The sequence below is a fragment of the Monodelphis domestica genome, chromosome 7, assembly GCF_027887165.1.
Source record: "Monodelphis domestica isolate mMonDom1 chromosome 7, mMonDom1.pri, whole genome shotgun sequence".
NCBI lineage: Eukaryota > Metazoa > Chordata > Mammalia > Didelphimorphia > Didelphidae > Monodelphis > Monodelphis domestica.
The window spans coordinates 3,729,108-3,751,260 of NC_077233.1; the positions used below are offsets into that span (position 1 = coordinate 3,729,108).

Here is a 22,153-nt window from a genome sequence, read left to right on the forward strand (position 1 = left end):
ATGGGGTCCCAAAGAACTGGCCACAACTGAATAATGACAATGACAGACTTTCTGGTTCCAGGCTGGGTGCTCTATCCACTGAGTCCTGTAGTATTCTCTAATTAATCCCTCATTTCTTTCAAAAGGCACCTTAAGCTCCACACCTTTTCCCTTCAAAATGTCCCCAAATTCATTTTGTATCTACATATACTGATCTTAGTTCCTCTGAGGTCTGTTAGTCAGTCAGCAAATCTTTAGCCCTTCTTATGTGCTAGGCACTGTGTTCAATTTCAGGCACACAAGGGGGAAAAGCCCATTCCCTCAAGGCAGTGATGGGCAACCTTTTGAGTTTGGCATAGCTCAGTGGTGCGTCACTTTGAGAAAAAAAAACATAATTTCATGATATTTATAGTTTAAATAACAAAAATGTATAATTGTAATATATAACTGTATGTAATAAACCAAAAACTAATGATTTCACGTACCTGCTTAGTGACTTCTTTGTTCATCTGTCAGTCAGTGTCTTTTGTTGGTCTTGATATTACTTAACTTGTGTGGGGTGCTGTGAACTAAGATAAGTGAGGGGGGAGGGGGAATTCTTTAACTAACCTGCCTATAAGTGACTTTTTGTTGCTGAATTTCATTGGCTAAATCTTCAACTGAAGGTTGGTGTTTTGTACACTTCAAGCCCAAGCAGGCGCTACTAACTTCATCTGTCAATCTGTTTCTTCTGTTGGTTTTGATATTATTTAACACTGAGAATAAGGTCTCACAGAAGTACGTATAGGGAAAAATTGTGAGTAAAGCCATTGCTATATTTTTCAGGGTGCTAAAAGTGTCTGGTAATAGGTTCCAGGTAGTCCTCCTTTGCACATGGGCTGGAGCCCCGCTCAGTCTTCCTCCAGGGCCCCTCCCTGCCCCACCCGCCTCAGCCAGCTGGCCCTGGGGTGTTGGGAGAGCAGCTGCGCCCAGCAGCCTGCCTGCCCACAATTTCTCCTTCCATGTGTGCTCTTCCTCCCTGCCTCATGGGAGCCCCACATGCCCCAGTGGCCTGGCATGTGCTGCCTACTGCTCACTCCCAGCCCTTGCAGTCAGTGTGTGGAGCAGCCCTCCCCCAACCCCTAGGCCGGACAGGGGCATGGCCATGGCCATGGCCACAGTTGCAGGCATGGGGCATGTGGCTCCCCAGGTGGCTCCTGGGACCTGAGGTACGCTGAGCCCGCGTGCGGCCATGTGGCATTGAAAATGGCTTTGTGTATCATAGGTTCACCATCACAGCCTCAAGGCAAATTCCTCAAGGGCAGGGAATATCACATTTTGCCTGTGTATCCTCAGCACCTAGAAAAGGCATGACACAGGCACTTGCTTGGTCTCTATTTGTGGCTGAAGGTAGCAGGAGGTGTGTGACCTCACACGTGTGGGCACTGGCTTGGATCTCTTGCCAGCCATTGATTTGAAGGGAAGGAGGGTCATTGAGTCAGCATGGAGAGGCAGGAACTGGTGGGTGAGTGAGTGGGTGAGTGGAGAGGCAGGTGGATTCTCACCCTAATGCAACTAGCAAAGAGGAAATGGGGAAAGAGCCCATCGCTGCAGCTGGGTCGGCTCCATCTCTGTCTGGGTGGTGAATGGATGAGGTAGCCCATGTGCCAGTTTGGGGAATGGTGGCACCCATAGGAAAAGTTTCCGTCCGCCCATGGGCCCCTTTGGGCATTCAGCCAAACCCCCCAAAGGCCACCATCCCAGAGCCCTTTCTGTTCTCAATCAGGAGTCCAGAGCAGGTGCCATAACAAAGAGGTTTTATTGACATTCCTTTACGGTGATATGAGTGGATAGAAGGCAAAGCCTGAGTGTCATCAAAATCAGTCCCAGGACAAGGACCTTTCCTGCCATTGGCCAGTAGGAAGATTTTTTTTCTTTTTCTTTTTTTTTAAACAAAAGCAGAGTGACATTTCATTTCGGTCAATTGGAAGCTGCGGGGAATTCGGCTAATGGCACCCTAGCTACTCTACCTCTACACTATCTACACGCACCTAATTTCCTATGGAAACGAAGGGACTAGAGGACTCACAAACAAGAAAAGAACAATTTCTCTTTAGGACTTTACAGCCACTGGAGAATTGGTCTCGGATTTTTCTGAATCAGCACTGCAGTCCGTTTCCAAAGCTCCCAGACAGGAATGGTCCAAATCCAGGAGCATCTTTGATCTAGAAAGGTCTATTGGGTTTCCTCTGAAAGTGTTTCGTCTTGCCTGGAAATGTCACTGGTAATCGATGGTTTGGCAGGGGGAGGGTGAAGGGTCACACTGGAAAAGAGGACCAAGACTTCTTTATTTAACTGTTTGGAATCTGCAAAAATAGAGTTCAATTCTGCCTCGCCACCCTTCTCTGCTCATCCCCCAGTGAAATGCAGCACGTGAACTGTCATAATATCCAGGAGAAAGGATGACTTTGAAAACTCACTGACTTAGAAATGGAAGGATCTCTGAAATGGTTTTGATTTTTACTGATGAGGAAAATGAGGCCGTAGAGATTGATTGACTTGTCCAAAGTCACACAGATCTTAAATAACAGCTGGGATCTGAACTCAGGTCTTTTGACTCTAGATTCTAGTGTCCTTACCACCACCATGCATGGTCTTTTGCTAAAGCTACCCTGGATGAGTTCAGGTTGGGGATTTTTCTTGGTCTTTCAGAAATCATTCTACAGTTTGGCTGGAACATTTCCTCCATATGTCAAGTCCACCTTTCCACGATCTCCACTTGACTATTCATTCCTGTGGATATTTATGTGGTGCTAGTAGGGAGTCTGATAGAATTGGGGCTCCAAATCTCCCTCCTATGACCATCCGGCCAGGTTAGAGTCCATCCTATTTAGGGGGAAGGCAGCCTCTAAACAAGCACTGAGGGGGAAGGAGGGTGGGGTCGTTGAACAGAGACATCCTGAGTGTGATAATGAATCCACTTCATTTTGGATGTGATTGTAGACAAGAGAAGCTGATAAAAGGAATATTGGGGAAAGAGAGTCAGGAAAGCAAAGGCCCTTTTCCCCTTGGTCTGGTTTCAGTTCTAGGAGAGTTTACTTTAGGGCAGCAGGGCTAGAAAGAAGGAAGTGGACCCAGCCCTCCTCCTTGGGCTTTTGAACTAAGTTGAAGCTGAGGCTGACCTGGGCAATGAGTCCCTTCAGGACCTCGCTGGATTCGCATATTGTCCCTGAGACTGTGAGGAAAGGAGAAAGATGATGGTGGCCCTACGGGAGACTCAGAATTCCTAGATCCCTTCAGTACCATTGGGATTCCAATGGAGTTTGGCTGGTCCATCAGCCCAGACTAGAAGAGGAAATCGGACAACTGCTGTTTTCTGGTTTCTGCTCCATAAAACCCCACGTTTCCTTCATTACAAAGAGTTACTTTCAACAAATAATAAAGTACCAATACAAATACATCCTTGGCATCCTCAAGGTGGGATTTTTTTTACTTCTTTTATCTTTTCACCCCTCCCCCCATCTCTATTTATTAAGGATAATTCCCTTGCTGATGGGAAAGGTGATATGTTGCCGTGGAGAGAGTGCTGGCTTTGGTCCACTTGGACCACAGTTCTAGCCCGGGATCTACTCCCCCTCCCGCCCATTCCCTAAGATGGTCTTGGGCAAGGCTTTCCTCTTCTCTAGGCCTCAGTTTCCTCATCTGTACAGTGAAGGGACAGGCCGAGATGAGCTCTGAGGCCCCTCTTAGCTTTAGATGGATGAGGTTAGGGTCTTTGGCCAAATTGAAACCAATTAGTGGGCCTTTTGCTTAGAAGACATCTAACTTTGTTGACAACTGCATCACATCTGTTCTTGGGGACACTTAGTTTGGGACAATCGACCAGTAGCAAACAATTCCATTGAGGGGCATCCTCACCTCCTGGCTGTGGTTCTCTTTCTTGTCCCATGCTTGTGTTAGCTAAACAACTGGGGGGGGGGGGCAAGAGAAAGTGGACCCAGGGGAACCCCTCCCCTCACTCTTCCTCTCTTCAAAGGATTTTCTTGGGTATCCTCTTCAAGCCAGAGGGGAGGATGTGGGAGCATCCCCCGAGTCGCTTGGGCTAAGTGTCCTGAACAGGAAGAGGAAGGAGATCTCTAGTCAAAGGACTTGGGTTCAGATTCCGTGTCTGCTTCTTATTGTCCATGTGATCTCAGGGAAGTCACCATCTCTCTGGGCTTGAGTTTTTTCGGGTGTAAAATGAGACGATGACCCTGGGTGTCCTCTAAGGTCCCTTCCAGCCCTTAATCTACAATCCTGGGTGGAAGGAAGCTGCCAACCCTAGTCATTCATGAAAGCCATGTTTGCTTCCTCTGCCTGAGGTCCACGTGGGCATGGGATGGACGCCACACAGCGCTTCCCATCCACGAATGCAAGCACATTTGTGCTCAAGGCCTTCTGAGCCCACCCCTCACTCTCTCTCTGCGTGTCGGTGCCTAGAATCGGGTACCTTGTCTTGTCAGCTTGGCTGGGAGGCCCCAGAGGGCAGGGAAGGACTTGGGCCAATGCAGATCCTTCCCTGTGCCTCTGCTCCATGAGTGCTGGGGTGCCTCTGCTCCATGAGTGCTGGAAGAACGGGGAGATGAATTCCAATGCTTGCTGGGTTCTCAGATGTCCCTGGTGCTACTTCCCAAACAGCCCGAAGCTCAGACAATTCACAGAATGGCCCATTACCCACTCTGTCCTGCCTCAGGCAAAGCAAACTGGGTGGTGGTTTCTTTGTGACTTTTCGGATGCTGAGATCTAGAGAGTCGGCTGGAGTTTCTGCTGCCAATCACGCACAGTCTGACCTTGCCCCCTCCTAGGAATACAAGCTCTCTGGACAAATTGTGGCAAGCTTTCGCCAAGTGGGTGTAAAGTGGGCTGAGCCACGTGGAGGGACTCCAGGAGGAGCCCACAGGACTCGGGATTTAGGGGCAGAATTGAGGCATTTGGTGCTCACCAGGGTCATTTCTTGAGGTGAGCCCTTGTTGACGGCTTTGCCTCCCATTGGTTTCTGAAGTTAGGGTTAGGGTTGGAGTTCGAGTCAAGGAGAGAACAGCCAGTTGGCATTTCAGTGGGTTGGTGGGTGGCTTTTTCCAGGGAAGGGAAACACTTTCGTTTAGGATATGTTTCTGGGACTATGGAGTACAGAGGGGTAAGAAGACTCGTAAACAACCACTCAGGCTGGGTTTGTTAGAAATCCTTTCCGAACCAGCCACTGCACAGAAGTCACTGAGAAACTCAACTCACTTTGGACCTTACCAGTGATTTCCCAACGGAAGACTTTCCTGAACTCCCTTTGGAGGAAATGTTCAAAGGAGCTGCCTGGCCATGTTGGTCTGACTTCCCGGGCCACGGGACAGGGAGGTTTGCTCCAGGGTCACCCAGCCTGCGCCTACCTCACAAGAGGGGCTCTGCCAGCCTCGATGCCCCAACGGTAGCACCATCTCTGCACCTCTGCCTCCCGGCTGGGCTCTTGGGAGATGCCACTCAGATGGGCTGCATATTTGCACTTCATGAGAAAAGGAAGCCACACCTGACCCAAACCAAACACAGCCCTGCCAGAGAAGGAACACACGAGGGGGTGGAAAGACGGGATTGTCTGGACACTGTTCAGTTTGGAAGAAGCACTAACCCCGGACAATCAGGAAAGCAGAGGACAGGACCAGAAGGTGCGAGAGCAAGGGCCAGAGGTTCCTCCTCCGGCCACGGCCCTCCTCACAAGTGCTGCGGATGGAGGTCGGGGCCTGTTGCTCTAGGCCAGGCGGGGAGTCTCCCCTTGGGTGGGCACGTTTGTGCTTTTGAGGCAACCCCGCAGAGAGGCTCCCCTCCGTCTCTCCAGACCCCTCCCCGCCCCAAGCGTGTGCGCATCTGCAAATAGCGGTGGTCCCGCAGCAGGGATGCTCTGCCTCGCCTCCCATGACCTTTGCTGTTTGTTCGAAATGTCTTATTTGCACCATGTGTTTGGGTCAGTTCCAGCGAAGGGGGTGCCACGCAGCTGGGTCACGAGTCAACGTATAAAAACGTCCCTTCGGCCAAGGGCCGCCTCCTGGGTGGATGGAGATTGCACAGGGGGAGCGCGGCCGGTGGGGAAGGAGGCCGAGGGCGGCTCGTCTCTGGTCGGTCTGGAGGAAGGTAAACGTTGGTTAACATTTGGTCAGTGTAGCATAACCGCATTCGCATTTCGCCGTGAGTGAGTGACGAGGTGCGGGAGGGACCCCCGCAGTGGGTATTGCATACGAGTGAGCGAGCAGGCCGCAGAGCCCGGACACGATGGAAGCCTGGAGGTGACGTCGCGGAAGAGGCCGTTATTGTTCATGCACAGCTTGTGTCGATCTGGGGTCGGCTGGAAAACAAAGTCATGTGATGCCCACGTGATGGGAAGAGGCGGTAGAGCTGGCCGGGCGAGGCTCACTCCAGCCCGAAGGTGCTCGTCTCCTCCACAGCCGTCAGCAGCTTCTCGTACAGCATGGAGTACGAAGGGTAGGGGGGGAGGTCCAAGCGGTTGAAGCACGTGTGCGCCCTGCAAGGGGAGAGAAGGAAGAAGGCGTCCGTGAGAAGGTTGTCTGCAGACCCCAGGCCGGCTGGAGCTCTAGAGCGGAGGCAGCCCCAGCAAGCAGGAAAGAAGAGCCGCCTCAGCCATGAACCTGCTCTCTGCTGCGGATTTCCACAGGAATCCGATTGGCCGAACCAACAGGAAGGGGAGGGCCAAGGCTCCGCGCGCTCCCGCCCCGCCCCCGGAAACGTCTGGCCAAGACCGGGGACTCTGGCACCTCCTTTGGTAGGACTCGAGCATTGGCGGGCCAAGAAGGAAATCCAGGGCGGATTCGGGAGGGAGAGCCATGATGTCCTTCCCCAAAACTAAGGGTCACGATTGGAGTCTCCAAACCCCCGTCAGCTCATCGGAGCCCCCTCAGAGCTGGATGACCCTCAAGGCCGTGCGAGAAGACTGAGGCCGGAGAAGGACCCATCTGGCTCTCCCGGGAGTGTCAGGCCTGGCCTCAGCCTGCCTGGGGGGGAGAGGGGGGTAGCTATGGAAGAAGTCCCAGAGCCTCAATAACCCTCAGGAACATACACAGCAGAGGGCGGAAACGAGCATTTATTAAGCACCTACTGTGTGCCAGGCATGGTGCCCTGTGCTTTACAGATGGGATCTTCTTTGATTCGGGCCTTTGGAGAAGGGGGCAAAACCACCTTCCTGGGCATGAGGGTGGGTCGAGTGGTAACCCAGCCGAAAGGAAGCAAAGCTCTATGGACCTCGCTCCAAGATATTAATGAAGTGTCACAGCAATGGCCTTCTCTCTTACTGCCTCTTCTCCAATCCCAAACCACCACAAGGAATACAAGTATTGCCACCCAATCAATAAGCATTTAGTAAGCACCCACTGTGTACTATGCTCAGTGGAGGGCTACAGAGGCAAGAAAGGCTGATTTTATCCCTGCTCTCACGCACACACTCGCCCCCACCCCAATGCAAACCGTGCTGTCTGCAGGGCCAAAAGGAGCCCAAGAAAACCCCATCGTTGCAGCCACATCCACGGCTCCCCTCAGAGGCTCTGCTGTGGCCGTCCTGACTTGGAATCCTTCCTGCCTCTGCCGCACCTTCCCCTTGGTTTATCCCCATTAAGTGTGGCCTGGTGCAGCCTGGCTCTCGGTTTACTCACTCACAACAGAAACAGACCCTGGTCCTTGGGGTGGCGGCATCACCACTCCTTGGGGGTCTCTTAATCGCCCCGTATACTAGCATCTCTCAGCCCCTTCCTCGAAGGAGGTCGCGATCCTGCCACGATTCCCAAGATTCTGAGTGAACGTGAAACCCCTCTGGGCAAGGGGGCCCAGGCATGGCCCGCTGGGCACCCCTGGGTGAGGCGGCAGTTCTTTAGAAAAGCCTGGATTCCCCTTGGCTCGGTTTCCTTCCTTTCCGATTTTCTCCCACATCTGTCCTATGGCCACACAGCCTTCCTTTGGGGGCCTCTTCAGCCATGGAGGCAACCACTGAGGGGCTGGTGAGACGAACAGAGTGGGGCGGGGGAAATAAAAGGGAAGTCAAGAGGAGCCGCCATGTAGAGGGAAGATGCTGGCCCTTCCCCTACTGAGTCATGGGAACTGTGGGAGCAAGCCGGGTGAGTGTGTGAGTGTGAGGGAGAGTATTTGTGTTTATGAGTGTGTGTGTGTACGTGTGTGTATGTGTGTGTGTATGAGTATGTCTATGAGTGTGAGTGTGTAAGGGAATGTGAGTGTGTGTGAGTGAGCGTGAGGGAGGGTAGCTGTTTCTGGGCTCAGCCACGGGTTCTTTGCACTGAAGAGCCCGTTCCAGCACCTGGTCAGCCTCCGTCCGCTTGGCCTGCGACTTGCCCGAGCCGGGAGGGACTTTCCCTGGAAGAGACCAGCTGGTGGAAGGGCCGAGGTGGGGAGCCCCCTGGGGAGGCTCCTCAGATGGCCCAGAGGCCAAGGTCCGGCGGCAAAGACGACTGGACCGTGGGGAGGGGCCGGACAGCAGCGGGCAGGAGCCTCAGTGTGTCCGGGGGCTGCTGAGCAGAGATGCGGTGGGGGAAGCCACGTGACGCCCTTGGAGGTCTCCTGCACCACGGCTGCTCCAGAGCTTCAGGTTGGGGGCATCATTGGCAGGAGGCTGCCTGTGGCTGGGAGCTCTTGAGGAGGGAAGAGGAGGGAGGGAAGCAGCCCCCTAAAGAGCCCCCAAGACGGTGCTCTGTCTGGGCATTCTGTCTCCAGCTGCCCGGGTGACCCTGGCTGGAACCTGCTGGCCCGCACGGCCCCTTCTGGCCCTCAACCTCCGCGGCATCCCGGCTCGCATCTCTCTATCTCCCTTCTGAGAGCCGGCAGCCGCGGAGGGCCCCAGGAGCACAGCTGGGCCCGCATCCAAGGACTGGATGAGTTTAAGGCCGAGAACTGCAAAGCCTGGAGCCTGGCGGGACGCACTCAGGGCTTTGAGGAGTCACTCCCTGACTTCCTGCTTGGAGGGCCGTCGCAGCTGCAGACGAGGCGAGGAGCCTCCGCAGGGCCCTGGCAGGCTTCTGGTCATCCTCAAGGCTCCAGGATGAGAAATATTTCCATAACCGTATCTCTGGGGTAGAACTGCCGGATGCCCAGATGTGCACCCCCAGCCGTGACGCCCACGTTCTGGAGTAGAGCAGAGCTCGGGATCTGGGCAAGTCTGAACTGCCAGCTCCAGTGCCTGGCACTGAGGAGGCCCCACAGGTCTGGGGCGTCTCCAAGGGGAGAGCCTGCAAGCTCTGGAAGGCAGCGAGCGACTGTCTTCACCAGCTTGTGACTCAGTTATCCTTAGAACACCTGAGGGTCAGATGCTCACCCATCCCAAGGCAGAGGGAGGCCCTTAGCTGCATGGTCCCAGTGCTCCTTAGGGCCTGGGTCTGAGCTTCCTAACCCTGATCCTCCCACCTTCCTCCTCGCCTCCCTCCTTCCCTCCCCCTCTCCCTCCTCCCTTTCTTCCTTCCCCCTCCATCCTTTCCTCCCTCTTTCCTTCCTCCTTCCCTTCCTTCCTTCCTTCCTTCCTTCCTTCCTTCCTTCCTTCCTTCCTTCCTTCCTTCCTTCCTTCCTTCCTTCCTTCCTTCCTTCCTTCCTTCCTTCCTTCCTTCCTCCCTTCCTTTTTTCCTTTCTTCCTTCCTTCCTTCCTCCCTCCCTCCCTTCCTTCCTTCCTCCTTCCCTTCCTCCTTTCCTTCCTCCTTTCCTTCCTTCCTTCCTTCCTTCCTTCCTTCCTTCCTTCCTTCCTTCCTTCCTTCCTTCCTTCCTTCCTTCCTTCCTTCCTTCCTCCCTTTCTCCCTCCCTCCCTCCCTCCCTCCCTCCCTCCCTCCCTCCCTCCCTCCCTTCCTTCCTTCCTTCCTTCCTTCCTTCCTTCCTTCCTTCCTTCCTTCCTTCCTTCCTTCCTTCCTTCTTTCCTTCCTTCCTTCCTTTCCTTCCTTTCCTTCCCCCCTCCCTCCCTTTCTCCCTCCCTCCCTCCCTCCCTCCTCCGTCCCTTTCCCACCACTTAGAGAATGGCTTCTTACCTGGGAAGGGAGGTTATTTTGCCCCATTTTTCTATACAGAAACGACGGAGTCCGTTGCTCCCACGGAGGGCGGCAAAGCCTTCATAGGGTACACTTGAGGTTCCAGTAACAAACTGAAGTAATCTTAGTCTTTGCTCATTGTTGAATCTCTCCACGGCTGCCCAGAACCACCTGATTACAATATGCCCATCGTGGTAACCTGGATTTGGAGGGGAGGTAAAGAGAGTGAGAGTGAGAGAGGGAGAGGACAGAGAGCCACAGACAGACAGACAGACAGTGAAAGGGAGAGAGAGACTCAGACAGAGAGCGAGAGAGGGAGAGACAGACAGACAGAGAGCGAGAGAGGGAGAGACAGACAGACAGAGAGAGGGAGAGACAGTGAGAGACAGAGACAGCGAGAGAGGGAGAGACAGACACAGACAGACAGAGACAGCAAGAGAGATAGAGACAGACAGACAGACAGAGACAGTGAAAGGGAGAGACAGCGAGAGAGACACAGACAGACAGACAGACAGACAGACAAAGACAGCAAAAGAGACAGAGACACAGACAGGCAGAGACAGTGAAAGGGAGAGACAGTGAGAGACAGAGACAGCGAGAGAGGGAGAGACAGCGAGAGAGACACAGACAGACAGACAGACAGACCATCTCTGGGCTGGACAGACACACGGTGCACCAGAATAGGGCCGCCCAGCGCCGCCCAGTATCTCTTTTGCCTGGAGAAGCCCTGATGCCCCCCCCGGGTGCCCCCAGGGTCTGACACGCTGTCCCTGGAGCACAAACGCAGCCAGACTCCCTTCATGGAGCCCAAATGCCTCTCTCTATGTGGCCTAAAGTCCAACTTGCGGGGCCCCCAGAGGCCACGGCCAGCCCGCTGGCCAGTAGGAGCTGCTGGACCTGCCTCGGGCCTGGTCCGGTTTTCTGGGGGGGCCGAGGGGGGTCACACCAGGTCCCCGAGGAGCTGTGGAGGCTCTCAGGAGACGAGGAGGAGCAGCGTCTCCCTCCCCTGCGTGTGTGGCTCCCTTTGGGGAGGGGCGGCCTCTGGGGCACATTAGCCGTCAGGAGGGGGCAGCTCGCCCAGCGCAGTCCCAGGGAATGAGGGCTGGGAAGGTGTTAGAAGTGGGGGCTTTGGGGTCTCGTTTGCCCCCAGGACGGCCCCGGAAGGCAGGCACTCTTAGTATTATTTCCTTTTTCCACTGGAGGAAATGGAGGCAGAGAACAAATAAGGGACTCCCTTATCCTCACTAGTCATTATCTGAGGCTGGATTTGAACTCGGGATTTCCTGGCTACACGCCTAACACTCTCAGGCAAGTCCCTGATTTCCCCTTTCTGGACTGCTTTTCTCATCTGTATGATGAATCATTGGGCTGCTTGGCTCATTTTTCAGTCCAGATGCCTTATTTTATGGATGAGAAAATCAACCCTGACCGGGGAAGTCAGGCACTTGCCTAAGATTACACAAAGCGGTAATTGGCAGCCAGGATTTGAACCCAGGTCCCTGACTGCCAAATTCCATGACCTCACGCTGTCTCCTTAGGTCATAATGACTCATCCTTCCCTGTGAAAAGCTATGATGCTAAAGTACTAAATGGAGAGAGCTTATGGTGGGGGCCAGCCAAGGGTTTTCTGTGAATGTTTAACCACCGGCTCTCCAAAAAAAATAAAAAAAATGCATGCACCACAGGGTTTTAAGGCTAGCCTTCATTATTATCATTCTCTCCATCACTTTCTAAGTCTAAGCAAGCACAAAGTAAAAAATCAAGCCCAGGCTGGGCCCGCTCCCCAGATGCCAATATTAGACAGTGAACGTTTAACAACCAGCTCTCCAGTCAGTCTGCACCAGCTCCAGCCCTGGCTGCCTGGCACTCACTCACCTCCTCGGTACTCTGTGTTGTTGCGCCAGTCATTCAGGTCTATCTCCGCCGTGCCGGCGATCACCAGCTCCAATTCCCTGGCGTCAAAGACGGAGACGAGCCTCGAGTCGACAACCTGAAACAGTCCGACAGTGGCCCAAAGGGCTGAGTCTGCACGTCGTCCCTGGGTGTCCCCATTTACACGGTCCAGATGGTGTGTGTGGGGTGTGGGGGAGGCCATGCTTCGGGCTCGGGGCGAGCCCAGCGTCTGGCAGCGAGCGCCCAGTAAATGCCGCCAAGCCCGCCATCTTGGAAAGAAGCCGGGAGCCCATTGGAGGGCAGCCCTTGGGCTCCCTCCGCCCCGTCCCTCCCTGTGAGTGTGAGGACTTGGGTCTCCCCTCGAGTGTACGCCCCACTCAGCGGGTCCCCCTCGTGTATACTCTGGAGGGCGACGAGCTTGCGTCTAAATGGCGTCCATTCGGAGAAGTCCCCTTCGACGTGGGCAGAACCCGTGTGAGCCCATTCATGCCCTGCGTCTGCCTGGCACTAAGCTGGTCCCACACAAAGCTCCCCAGACCACTCATCCCCATTGCCCGTCCATTAGCCGTCTGCCCTGAGACACAGTTTGGCTAGGGGCCGACCCATTCACAACCCTTCTGGGACCCTCTGCTTCTCTGGATCTTCTCGGGGAGCTGAATTCGCATCCTCCACAGGGCCCCCTCCTCCCACCCCTGCCCCCTGCCAACCAAGCAGAAGAAAGGTTCCTGAGGTTGCTCCTCCAGGAAGGAGGAGGGAGAGGAGGAAGAGGGGGAGGATGAAGAGGAGGAAGAAGTGGAGGATGCAGAGGAGGAGGAAGAGGAAGAGAAGAGGAGGAGGAGGAAAAGGAGGAAGAGGATGCAGAAGAGCAGGGAGAGGAGGAAATGGGGGAGGAGGAAGAGGATGCAGAAGATCAGGGAGAGGAGGAAGTGGGGGAGGAGGAGGAAGAGGAGGAAGAGGGAGAGGAGGAGGAAGAGGAGGAAGGGTGGAGGAGGAAGAAGTGGAGGAGGATGCAGAGGAGGAAGAAGAGGAAGGGGAGGAGGAGGAAGAGAAGAGGAGGAGGAGGAAAAGGAGGAAGAGGATGCAGAAGAGGAGGAGGATGAAGAAGAAGGGGAGGAAGACGTTGCAGAAGGAGGAGGAGGAGGAAGAGGAGGAAGAGGAGGAGGAAGATACAGAAGAGGAGGGGGAGGAACAGAAGCAATTGATCATCTCACTTCATAGAAGCCCCGGACGAGCGCCTCCGTTTGCTGCACGACCCCCCGCTCCACTCGCCACTTCACCATCCGCTCGATGTACTCCTTCTTGTTCTTTTCCGTCACCTGGGTATTGGCCCCCCCAGATTTCAGCTCTCTTTCTGTCACCTTCCAGGAAAAAAAAGCCGATTCAGGGTTCTACAGCACTTGAGAAGGGGTCGGAGAAGCGGGTGGCTCTCAGGCCTGCCCCCTCCCCATCTCTCCTGAGGATCCTAGATCTGGAGCTAACCGACCCCCTACCCCTTTTACGGTGAGTGACGGGACTTTTGGGGCGGAAGCCAGTGAACGTGCCATGCGCCGGGCCGGGTTGGGCATCAGGAGTTACGTCCTTTCAGGAAACACACGATCGCTTTACGTGTCTGAGGAGAGATGGGGCTGGCACCGCTGGCACCGCTGGCACCGCCCGCTTCTCTGGAGGTTGGGAGCCTCAACCTAGAACGGAGCCCTGTGCCCGCATGCCAAGAGGACAAGGTTCCCGGCTTCCATAGTGGCCGGGAGAAGGCTCGGACCCGAAGCCGTTCACTCCACGGGCCGCAGGCTCCGGCTGGTAAACTCAGTCTGTCTTCAGTCTTTATTCTCCCTTCAGCCCTCCTCCAGCTGGGTGGGGCAGCGGACAGAGCGCCGGGCTTGGGAGTCAGGAAGACTCGAGTTCAAATCTGGGCTGCGGCCCCCCCCGCCCCCCCGTCTCGGGCGGTTACGATGATGCTCCAGGCCCGGAGGGACTCTGGTCCTTCCTCCCTCTCTCGAGCTCCTGGGGCCGTCCGTCCTGTGGGCACCGCCTGGCTCTCCTCTTGGATCCATCACCCAAATAGACCCCAAAGAGAGGCTCGTTTTTTGGCCTCACCTCCCGCCTTAGGCTCGGCTCTGAGCCGAGGTTCCAAGGCGGGAGGGAAGTGCCTTTGCCAGGGTCTCACGGCTGGACGCTGGACGTGTCTGCAGCCAGATTGGAACCCAGGACTTCCGTCTCCGAGCCGGAGTCTCCCAGTGGCTTCGGGCATCGCCTCTAACATCTTCATTTTGTTTCCAGAAAGGGACTGCCTTAAAGCCGGAGCCTCCCTGCCTCCCGCAGCTCCCGACTGCCTTTAGGACCAAGACCCAGAATTCCTTCCTGCCCTCGGAGCCCCAGGACGAGTCCGGCTGCCCCCGCCCGCCGCCCTGCCACACTGACCTGCCCGAACACCTCCTCGTTGACGGTGAACGTGAGGTCCAGGATGTCCGTGATGTTGTTGTCTTTCATCCACTGCAGGCTCTGGTGGAACTCCTCGTCCAGGTACTCCAGGTCGCTCAGGTCGCAGGGCCTGGGCAGGGGCAGAAGGGGAGGCCGCAGGCTGCTTGGGGGGCCCCCACCCCAAGCCTTTCCAGCCCCCCACAGAGGAGCAGGGGATGGGGAGAGCCTGGTGCCTCCTGCTCTGCAGCGCCAGGCCCAGAGAGGAGCTCTGCGAGGGGACACATGAAGTGTCCCGTCCAGGGTCCCACCGCCCGGCGTGGGTCTGAGGCAGGAGCGGAGCCCGGGGCTTCCTGGCTTGGGCCGGCTCTCCAGGGCCATCTCCACCACGCTTCCAGGGGCTTTAGAGATGGGAGGGACGCTGGAGACCCTTCAGAAGAGCCTCTTCTTTATCTCTTCATTTTAGAGATGGGAAAACTGAGGCCAAGAATGGGGCAAGGGGCAGAGCTGGGACTCGAACTCGGGATCCCTGATGGTTAGACCAGGAACTCCTCCAGAGTAGGGGCTGCTTTTGCCTCTTTGGCACGCCCAGTGCTTGGCACACAGCAGGAGCTTAATCAATGCTCCTTGGCATGACTCTACTTCCCCGACTCCATCTTCACTGTCCACTGGCTAACGCCCCGTAAGGTCTGGGGGAGACTGTGGGCCCCCCACTCCGAGGGGTGCAGCGGGATGGGGCGACCTTCACCCTCGGCCACCATTTATCAGTCTTGGGTGGCCAGGGAGGGGGGAGGGGGCCCCCAGCGTTCAGGGGCCCAAGGAGAAGCCCCCAAGCACACACTCACAGCCGGAGCAGAGCCTTGTAGAAGGGTCTCGTGAAGAAGGCGTCGAGGAGGTACTGGTGGATGAGGGCGAGGCCCAGGATGCGGCCGCTGAAGCGAAACCTGTGGGGCACACGGCACAACCGGTGGGAGTGAGAGGGAGAGCAGCGAGGCGCAGGGGGTCGCCGGCCTCGGATCCTCCCTCCCTGGGGGCTCTCCCCCTCGTTCCTTCCCTTCTCTCTCTCTTCTCTGGCACAGTCTGGATTTGCCCATGTGGGGCGGAGTTCAGCCCCATCCCCGTATCCTTCCCCCCCCCCCCATCTTCCTGACCTCCTGACCACACCATCTGTGGAGCCCAGGAGTGCCCCCTGGGCACAATCAAGCTTCTGGACCCACATGGTGGGGTGGGACACCGTCTTCAGTCCTGAAGATGCCTTGCTTTATAATTCTTTATCAAAAGGGAATGTAGGGGCAGCCAGGTGCCACAGCGGGCAGAGCACCAGGCCTGGAGCTGGGAGGACCTGTGTTCAAATCTGGCCTCGGATGCTTCCTGGCTGTGTGACCTTGGGTGAGTCCCTTATATCGACTCATCCCTCTCCCTTCTGTCTTAAAAGAAAAGCCCCAGAAAGGCAGCGTGAGGTGGCTGATAGAGGGTCAGCCTTGGGCACCCCAACCTGGATTCGTGTCCCCTTGGACACACGCTGACTGGGCGACTCCATGTGGGTCTCTTGGCCACCCCCTAAGAGCACAAGTTACTGACCCGCTTAGATGGAGGGAGTTTCCACAGTGGGAGTTCCCAGGGATGACAGCAGGGTGGGTCCTGGCCCCCTCCCCGAATTATTTAGGTGTCCACAGATGTTCCTGAGCTCCTCCCAATGGGGATCGCCACCCTTCGGGGCCTCCTCAGCCTCCTTCCTGACGTTTTCTTCCCAAGAGGCTCCGCTGGAAGGCCTGGGGGTGCCATTTTGTGGCTGCCGTGGGCCATCCCTGATCCTCCCCTTGGCGCACCGCACTAGGACCATCTCCAACGCTCTTTGGTCTCTTGCCTGGAGGCGGCCACCTGCCGCCTTCCCTCCTCGCCTGCCCCTAACACGCTTCCCAGGCCGGGAGGCTCTCTGCCGGACAGCGAGGGCATCTCTCCCTCGGCCATCCGCCTTCCTCTTTCCGTAGCTCCTCAGGGGCCCCGAAGGAGAAAGCTGCCGCCTGGCCCCTCCCCATCTCCCGCCCCCACCGGCCCCAGGCACAGTTCCCTCATCTCATCCCCTCCGGAAATGCCTGAGGCGCTCCTGGGTCAGCCTTCTCTCTGCACGCATGCGCTGAAGCTTCTTCAGCTTCTGCTCCAGGTGCCTGGACTGAGCCAGACGCTCTCCACTGCCCGTTGGGGCTCCTCCACTCCATTCTGGCTCGGGCTTCCTGGGATTTGGCTGGCTCCAAATTTCTAGGTCCTCCCCGGCTTCTCCTTGGTTCCTCGTCGCTAAAGGACCCCGAGAATCGAGGCGCGGGTCCTTCTGGCTCTCCAGCGGGCCTCTTCACCCCGGGAGGATCCCGCACCAGAGCCCGCGGTTCCCAGCCTCCTCTCGTTCCCAGGTCTCCCTCGCCTCTCCTTTGCCTCCACCGAGCCTCTCAGGATCCCTCAGTCCTGGGCCCTGCTCCGACCCACCGCACTCTTCCATCCAGCCACCAGTTGGCCATGTCAACTGGACGACATTCTCTGCTTGAATCCCCGCCCTTTGCTCCTCCCTCCGGTCTCTGGGAAGACCTCCGCCCGGATTCCTCCCTCCCATGATCCTCCACTCCTGCGCCGGAGCGCCATTCCCCCGCCGGACATTCTCTTCTCCTGGAATTGCACCCCTTCTTGGCGCTCCCTTTGTTAGAAGAATCAGGGCCGCCCCCAGGTGCTTCCTCCTGTCCATCCTCTTCTTCTCAGCCCTCTTGACGTCTTCGTTGTCTCTCCCTTGGCGCCAGCCTCTGCCCGGCCTCTTGGCCCCCATCCCTGCCCGCCCTCCGGCGGGTCGCTTCCTCGATGGCCCTCCTTCCCCTGCTCAGACCTGTAACCTCTCCCCGTCTTCCCCCACTGACTCCGAACACGCTGGAAGAGGGGACCCTAAAGAGACGACAAACCAACACCGAAGGGCTTGCAGGGGCTGAAAGAGAGCCTGAAAGGAGAGCTTCGGCGCCCTGGAGAGGCAGCCAGACGGAACACTCCAACAAGAGAGGATGTCGGGCTTTATGGGTGGTGACAAGGGCTGACCCTAAACTAACAGCCTAAGGAAACCCGGAGTGCCAGGGCCCAGGAGGGAGGCAGAAGCGCCCCCAAAGGCCCCGAGGCCTGCCAGGAGATGCCAGCTTAGCCCGGGGCTGGAGGGAGAAAAAGACTGTAGCTACCAGACCCACCTACCAAGGTGGCGGCTGTGAAGAGAGTCCAGTGGTCAAGCAATGCGGCTCGCCTGGGCAGCAGATTGTGGTGAGGAGCCAGAAGAACCACTGAGGGACCCCCTTGACCCAGCCTATCCGCAGGCTGGTCCATCTTGTGAAGGCCTCCAGGTCTGTAAAGTGGTCTAAAGGCAACCATGCTACCCCTTCTCAATAAACGTCCATGGCTCCCCATCACCTCCAAGATAGACCCAGGAGTCCTGCTGGACTTCTCTTCTCAACCCTCCCCGCCATGTCCATCAGGGTGCCATATTGTGCCGTCTCTGAAGTCCGCGGCCTCCTCTCCTCTGAGGCTGCCCTGGCTGGGCTGGCGGCCTGCCTTAAGGCTCTCCCCACTCCGAAGCCCCCTCCATTCAGTCCCCAAGTGTTCTTCCTAGGGGGGCAGCTCCATAAACCCCAGAGGCTCCCTCTTGGCTCAAGTGTGACATCCTCCGCTGGCCTTCAAAGGCCTCCAGCCTTCCTAGCTGTCCCTGCCCACTGTGTGCGCTTCAGGCCAGGGCCAGCTCCTCACCTCGAGCCTCCATCTCTCAGCGCCCGCCATTGCTCCAGACGGCCCCCAGGCTCCGAAGGCTTCCTCTCTGGCTTCCTCCAGGCCCCTGCTAAGCTCGCCCCTTCCCGGCCCCCTTGTTCCTCCAGTCTTGTCCGGTGGTGCTTTCTGTTTGTCCCGTCTCTGCCCTTAGACTGAGGGCCTGGGCTTGGGTCTCCTGACCAGCATGGACAGGAAGGGACCCGGGGGTGTCTGAGGCTTAGCACACCCTGCCTAGCTGTCCCTGGACTTCTTGGGAGGCAGGTGCAGGCGGCTCCATGGTACCACAGACATGGAGCATGGGCCTTGGAGTCAGGAAGACCAGAGTTCAAATCTCACCTCAAACACAAGCTGTAAGACCTCAAGCAAGTTACTCGACCTCCTGGTGTCCCAGGCTCCCCACATTTGAGGATCATCAGAGCCTCCACCTCCTGAGCACCCAATGAGTGACCATGTTTGAAGTCCTTTGGGAACCCCATTCTTCTTATTGGGGTGGGGAGCAAGTCTGCCCAGAGAGAGCCACGTGTAGATGCCTGAGGAACCTCTGAATTCTGGCTGGGGTGGAGGGGAGGGCGTCTGAGAATCTCTTCTCTGACACCCAGATTAGATTTGAACCCAGGACCTCCAAACTGCCGACCTGGCACTATATCCACTGAGCCACCCAGCTGCCCCGGGCTCTGTGAGATACCTGGAGCTGACCATCATCTGGGAGGGCTTTTTTCAAAGCCCTTCCAGAGTCCATCAAAGGACCCCTCCATACCGCAAAGGGGCAGGAAGGCTTCAGGAGTGCTGGCTTCTGGAACACCACACAGGGCAGCTGAGGTGGTGGTCAACGTCCATCCTGCACCTCTGCTCCACCAAGGCCGGCTCTGAGTGTCCCTTTTGGAGAGAGAGAGCCGTCCCATCTGCTGTCCTATTCCCGGCAGGGGCCGACACACGGAGGAAGTGAAGGGCTGAACTATCCCTTGGTCCTTGGACTGGTGTCTCCGGCTGTTTCCCCAGCTGAATCCCTGGCTGTAAGTCCCGGCTGTGTCTCTGGCTGTATCCCTGGCTGTGTCCCCGGCTGTATCTCTGACTATCACTGGCTGTATCCCTGGCTGTGTCCCCGGCTGTATCTCTGACTATCACTGGCTGTATCCCTGGCTGTGTCCCCGGCTGTATCTCTGACTATCACTGGCTGTATCCCTTGCTGTGTCCCCGGCTGTATATTTGGCTGTATCCCTGGCTGTATCTCTGACTATCCTTGGCTGTGTCCCCGACTGTATCTCTGGCTGTATCCCTGGCTGTATCTCTGACTATCCTTGGCTATGTCCCTGGTTGTATCCCTTGCTGTGTCCCCGGCTGTATCTCTGACTGTATCCCTGGCTGTGTCCCCGGCTGTATCTCTGGCTGTATCTCTGACTATCCTTGGCTATGTCCCTGGTTGTATCCCTTGCTGTGTCCCCGGCTGTATCTCTGACTGTATCCCTGGCTGTGTCCCCGGCTGTATCTCTGACTGTATCCCTGGCTGTGTCCCCGGCTGTATCTCTGACTGTATCCCTGGCTGTGTCCCCGGCTGTATCTCTGGCTGTATATTTGGCTGTATCCCTGGCTATATCTCTGACTATCCTTGGCTGTGTCCCTGGTTGTATCCCCAGCTGTATCTCTGACTGTAGCCCTGGCTGTGTCCCCAGCTGTATCCCCGGCTGTATCTCTGACTGTATCCCTGGCTGTGTTCACACGTGGGGAACAAATGGAGAACTGAGTCTAGCATGTGAATAGTCAGCCCAGGGGCAGCCTGTGCCCGCGCTTTCCCCGGGGCCTCAGGTCGGGGCGCTCCTCCTGGAAATGTTTGCTTTGGGCATCGAGCCCACGCTGAGGGGCCAAAGGGAAGAAAGGCTGGCTGAGGGCCGATTCTGGGCTCTCTGCGCTGCAGCAGCTTTCCTGGGAGCCTCTGCTGTCCGGTGCCCGGCTCTCTGGCTTGACCAATCCGTCTGATCCATCAGTGGGCTTCGTCCCGGGCCTACTTTGGCCCCAGGGCCCATAAAGGACACCAGCGGCTCTGACGAGGCTTCGGCGTGTGCAGGACTGAACGGCAGGTCATCGATATTTAGGGAACGAAAAGGGGCCCTCGTGGCTGTCCCAGGCTAACCCCGGCTATGGCTTTCTCCTCTGTATAATGACGATGGACCCTTCACGGGCCGGGGCCGGGGCCATCCCAGGAGGGAGCGAGTTCAGGTCCTCTGACCACCCTGCCAGGCCTCTACGGTGGGCAGCAGAGGAAGCTGTCCTGAGGGAAGGGCCTGGAGCCCTCCGGCCTGAGCGAGTGGGCCGAGCTGGGGACAAAGAGGAGCCTGGGCTCTTGGCTGCCCCAGAGAGTCGGGAGGCCTCAGCTAAGGCCCTGGGGAAGTGCTTACAGAGGCTCCCCCGCTGAATTTGCACGGTAGAGGCTTGCAGATGGCCAGGGGCCCCGTGGGGGAGAGCCCGGCTGCCCCCTTTGTCCAGAGGTGGAGGCATCCTGGGGAGCTCGTGGGCCTCGCCGGCTCACCCGGAGAGGAAGGCCCTGCCCGGCTCTGGAATGCACCTGGGCGCTGCCGTTCCCGCCTGCTGCGTCACAGGCTCAGACAAATTACAGGCTGGCGTCTCTGATTGCTGAGGACCCGGGCCTGGGAGCTGGCACCGGAGCCGGGCCTGCCCTCATTCGCAGTCTGCCGTGCCCTTCCACGGAGGGCAGACAGAGCCCCTCCTGTCCTGGGCAGGGCCGAGGCTGCTCGGCTCCGCTTTTCTCTCGGGCCCGTGTGGCTCTACCCGGCCAAGGGCTGGACATCATCTCCGTCCCGGGGCCAAGCTGAGCGTCTCCGCGTTGGGAGGGGGCTCCGCGGGCAGGAGGCTGGCCTGGGGCTCGCCCTCAGCCGTCTGCACCGCTCGCCTTCTCGTTCTTTTTTCACAGAGCCCCCCCCCTCCCGCCCTTATCTGCCCACCGATACTAGAATCGGTGCCAAGTATTAGGCCGAAGAGCCGGAAGGGCTGGGCAGCGGGGGCTGAGGGACTCGACCGGGGCACAGCTGGGAAGGGTCAAAGCCTAGATGGGACCGTGGGATGCCCCGTCTCCATCCCGTCTCTCAGGCCCCATCCAGCGTCCCTCCTCCAGCCCGTCACCGCCTTCGGCTCTGTGAAGGCCCTCCTGGCTGCCTCTTCGCGGGCTCCCCAAACCCTCCTGACCCCTCAGCGAGGCGCCTCCTCAGCCCCACCCCGCATTCATTTGCACTCGCTTCCCCAGCCTCCCATCGCCTCCTAACCTTCATCAAGGAGGCTGACGCTAGAGCGGCCAACAGGCCGCCACGGCCACGCGGCGGGTGGGGCGACGAGGGGAGCGCGGTGGAAGCCGCTGACGCCGCCCTCCACTCCGCTTACTCCTGTCGGGAGCTTCCGTCACGGACGCACCAATTCCAGGAGCCCCGAAGGGGAAGGGATGGGGCTCAGAGCCCGGAGGGTCCAGCCCTTGCCATGGGGCAGGCCAGCTCCGCCATCGGCGCATGCCAGGGAGACCCAGGCTTCGTCCCTCCCTCGCCTGCCCGAGGAAAGAGGCCAGCCGCAGCCTGTGGCCCCGGCACGAGGGCACAGGAAAGCCCGGGAGCCCCGAGGCCGCACCGCGAGGCCTCCTTCCGGGTGCCGTCCGAGCCAGAGGTCGGCCACTACAGGCGGCAGATGCCACGGGGCGAACTTTGGGCCACTGACCTGCCTGCTGGAGGGAGATGGCAAGAGTGGAAGGTGCCCCAGGCAGGGGCCTGGGGAGGATCTAGCACTGAGGAGGCCCTCGACAGGGGCCGGAGTCTCGGGCCCATGTCAGTGCCTGGGTGCGGAGGCCATCTGGCGTGAGGCCACACACATTCAACTTAAGAATAAGGTGGCACAGTACAGAAGAAAGCATGAGCTCTGAGCTCAGAGGATCCGAGTTCAAATTCCACCTCTGAACCAGTGTGTGAACTGGGGCAGGCGAGGTTGCTTCCTCGTGCCTCAGTTTCCTCAACTGTAAGGCAAGAAGATGGGAGTAAATCACCTCTGAGGTCTCTTGCAGCTCT

General features: G+C 57.5%; 1 protein-coding gene across 8 annotated transcripts in view; it reads right to left on the reverse strand.

Annotated features, from left to right (window-relative positions):
* Positions 1-1,758: 1,758 nt before the first annotated feature.
* HECW1 (HECT, C2 and WW domain containing E3 ubiquitin protein ligase 1) overlaps positions 1,759-22,153 on the reverse strand; it is a 322,507-nt gene continuing 302,112 nt past the window's right edge. For all 8 annotated transcript variants that reach the window (XM_056804109.1, XM_056804111.1, XM_056804114.1 and 5 more), the window contains 6 exons: positions 15,158-15,256; positions 14,316-14,445; positions 13,109-13,255; positions 11,880-11,994; positions 10,005-10,203; positions 1,759-6,502 (listed from right to left, as the gene is read on the reverse strand). In XM_056804109.1, the coding sequence (XP_056660087.1) occupies positions 6,391-6,502; positions 10,005-10,203; positions 11,880-11,994; positions 13,109-13,255; positions 14,316-14,445; positions 15,158-15,256 (802 nt within the window). In that variant the 3' untranslated portion in view covers positions 1,759-6,390. The remainder of the gene's footprint in view (positions 6,503-10,004; positions 10,204-11,879; positions 11,995-13,108; positions 13,256-14,315; positions 14,446-15,157; positions 15,257-22,153) is intronic.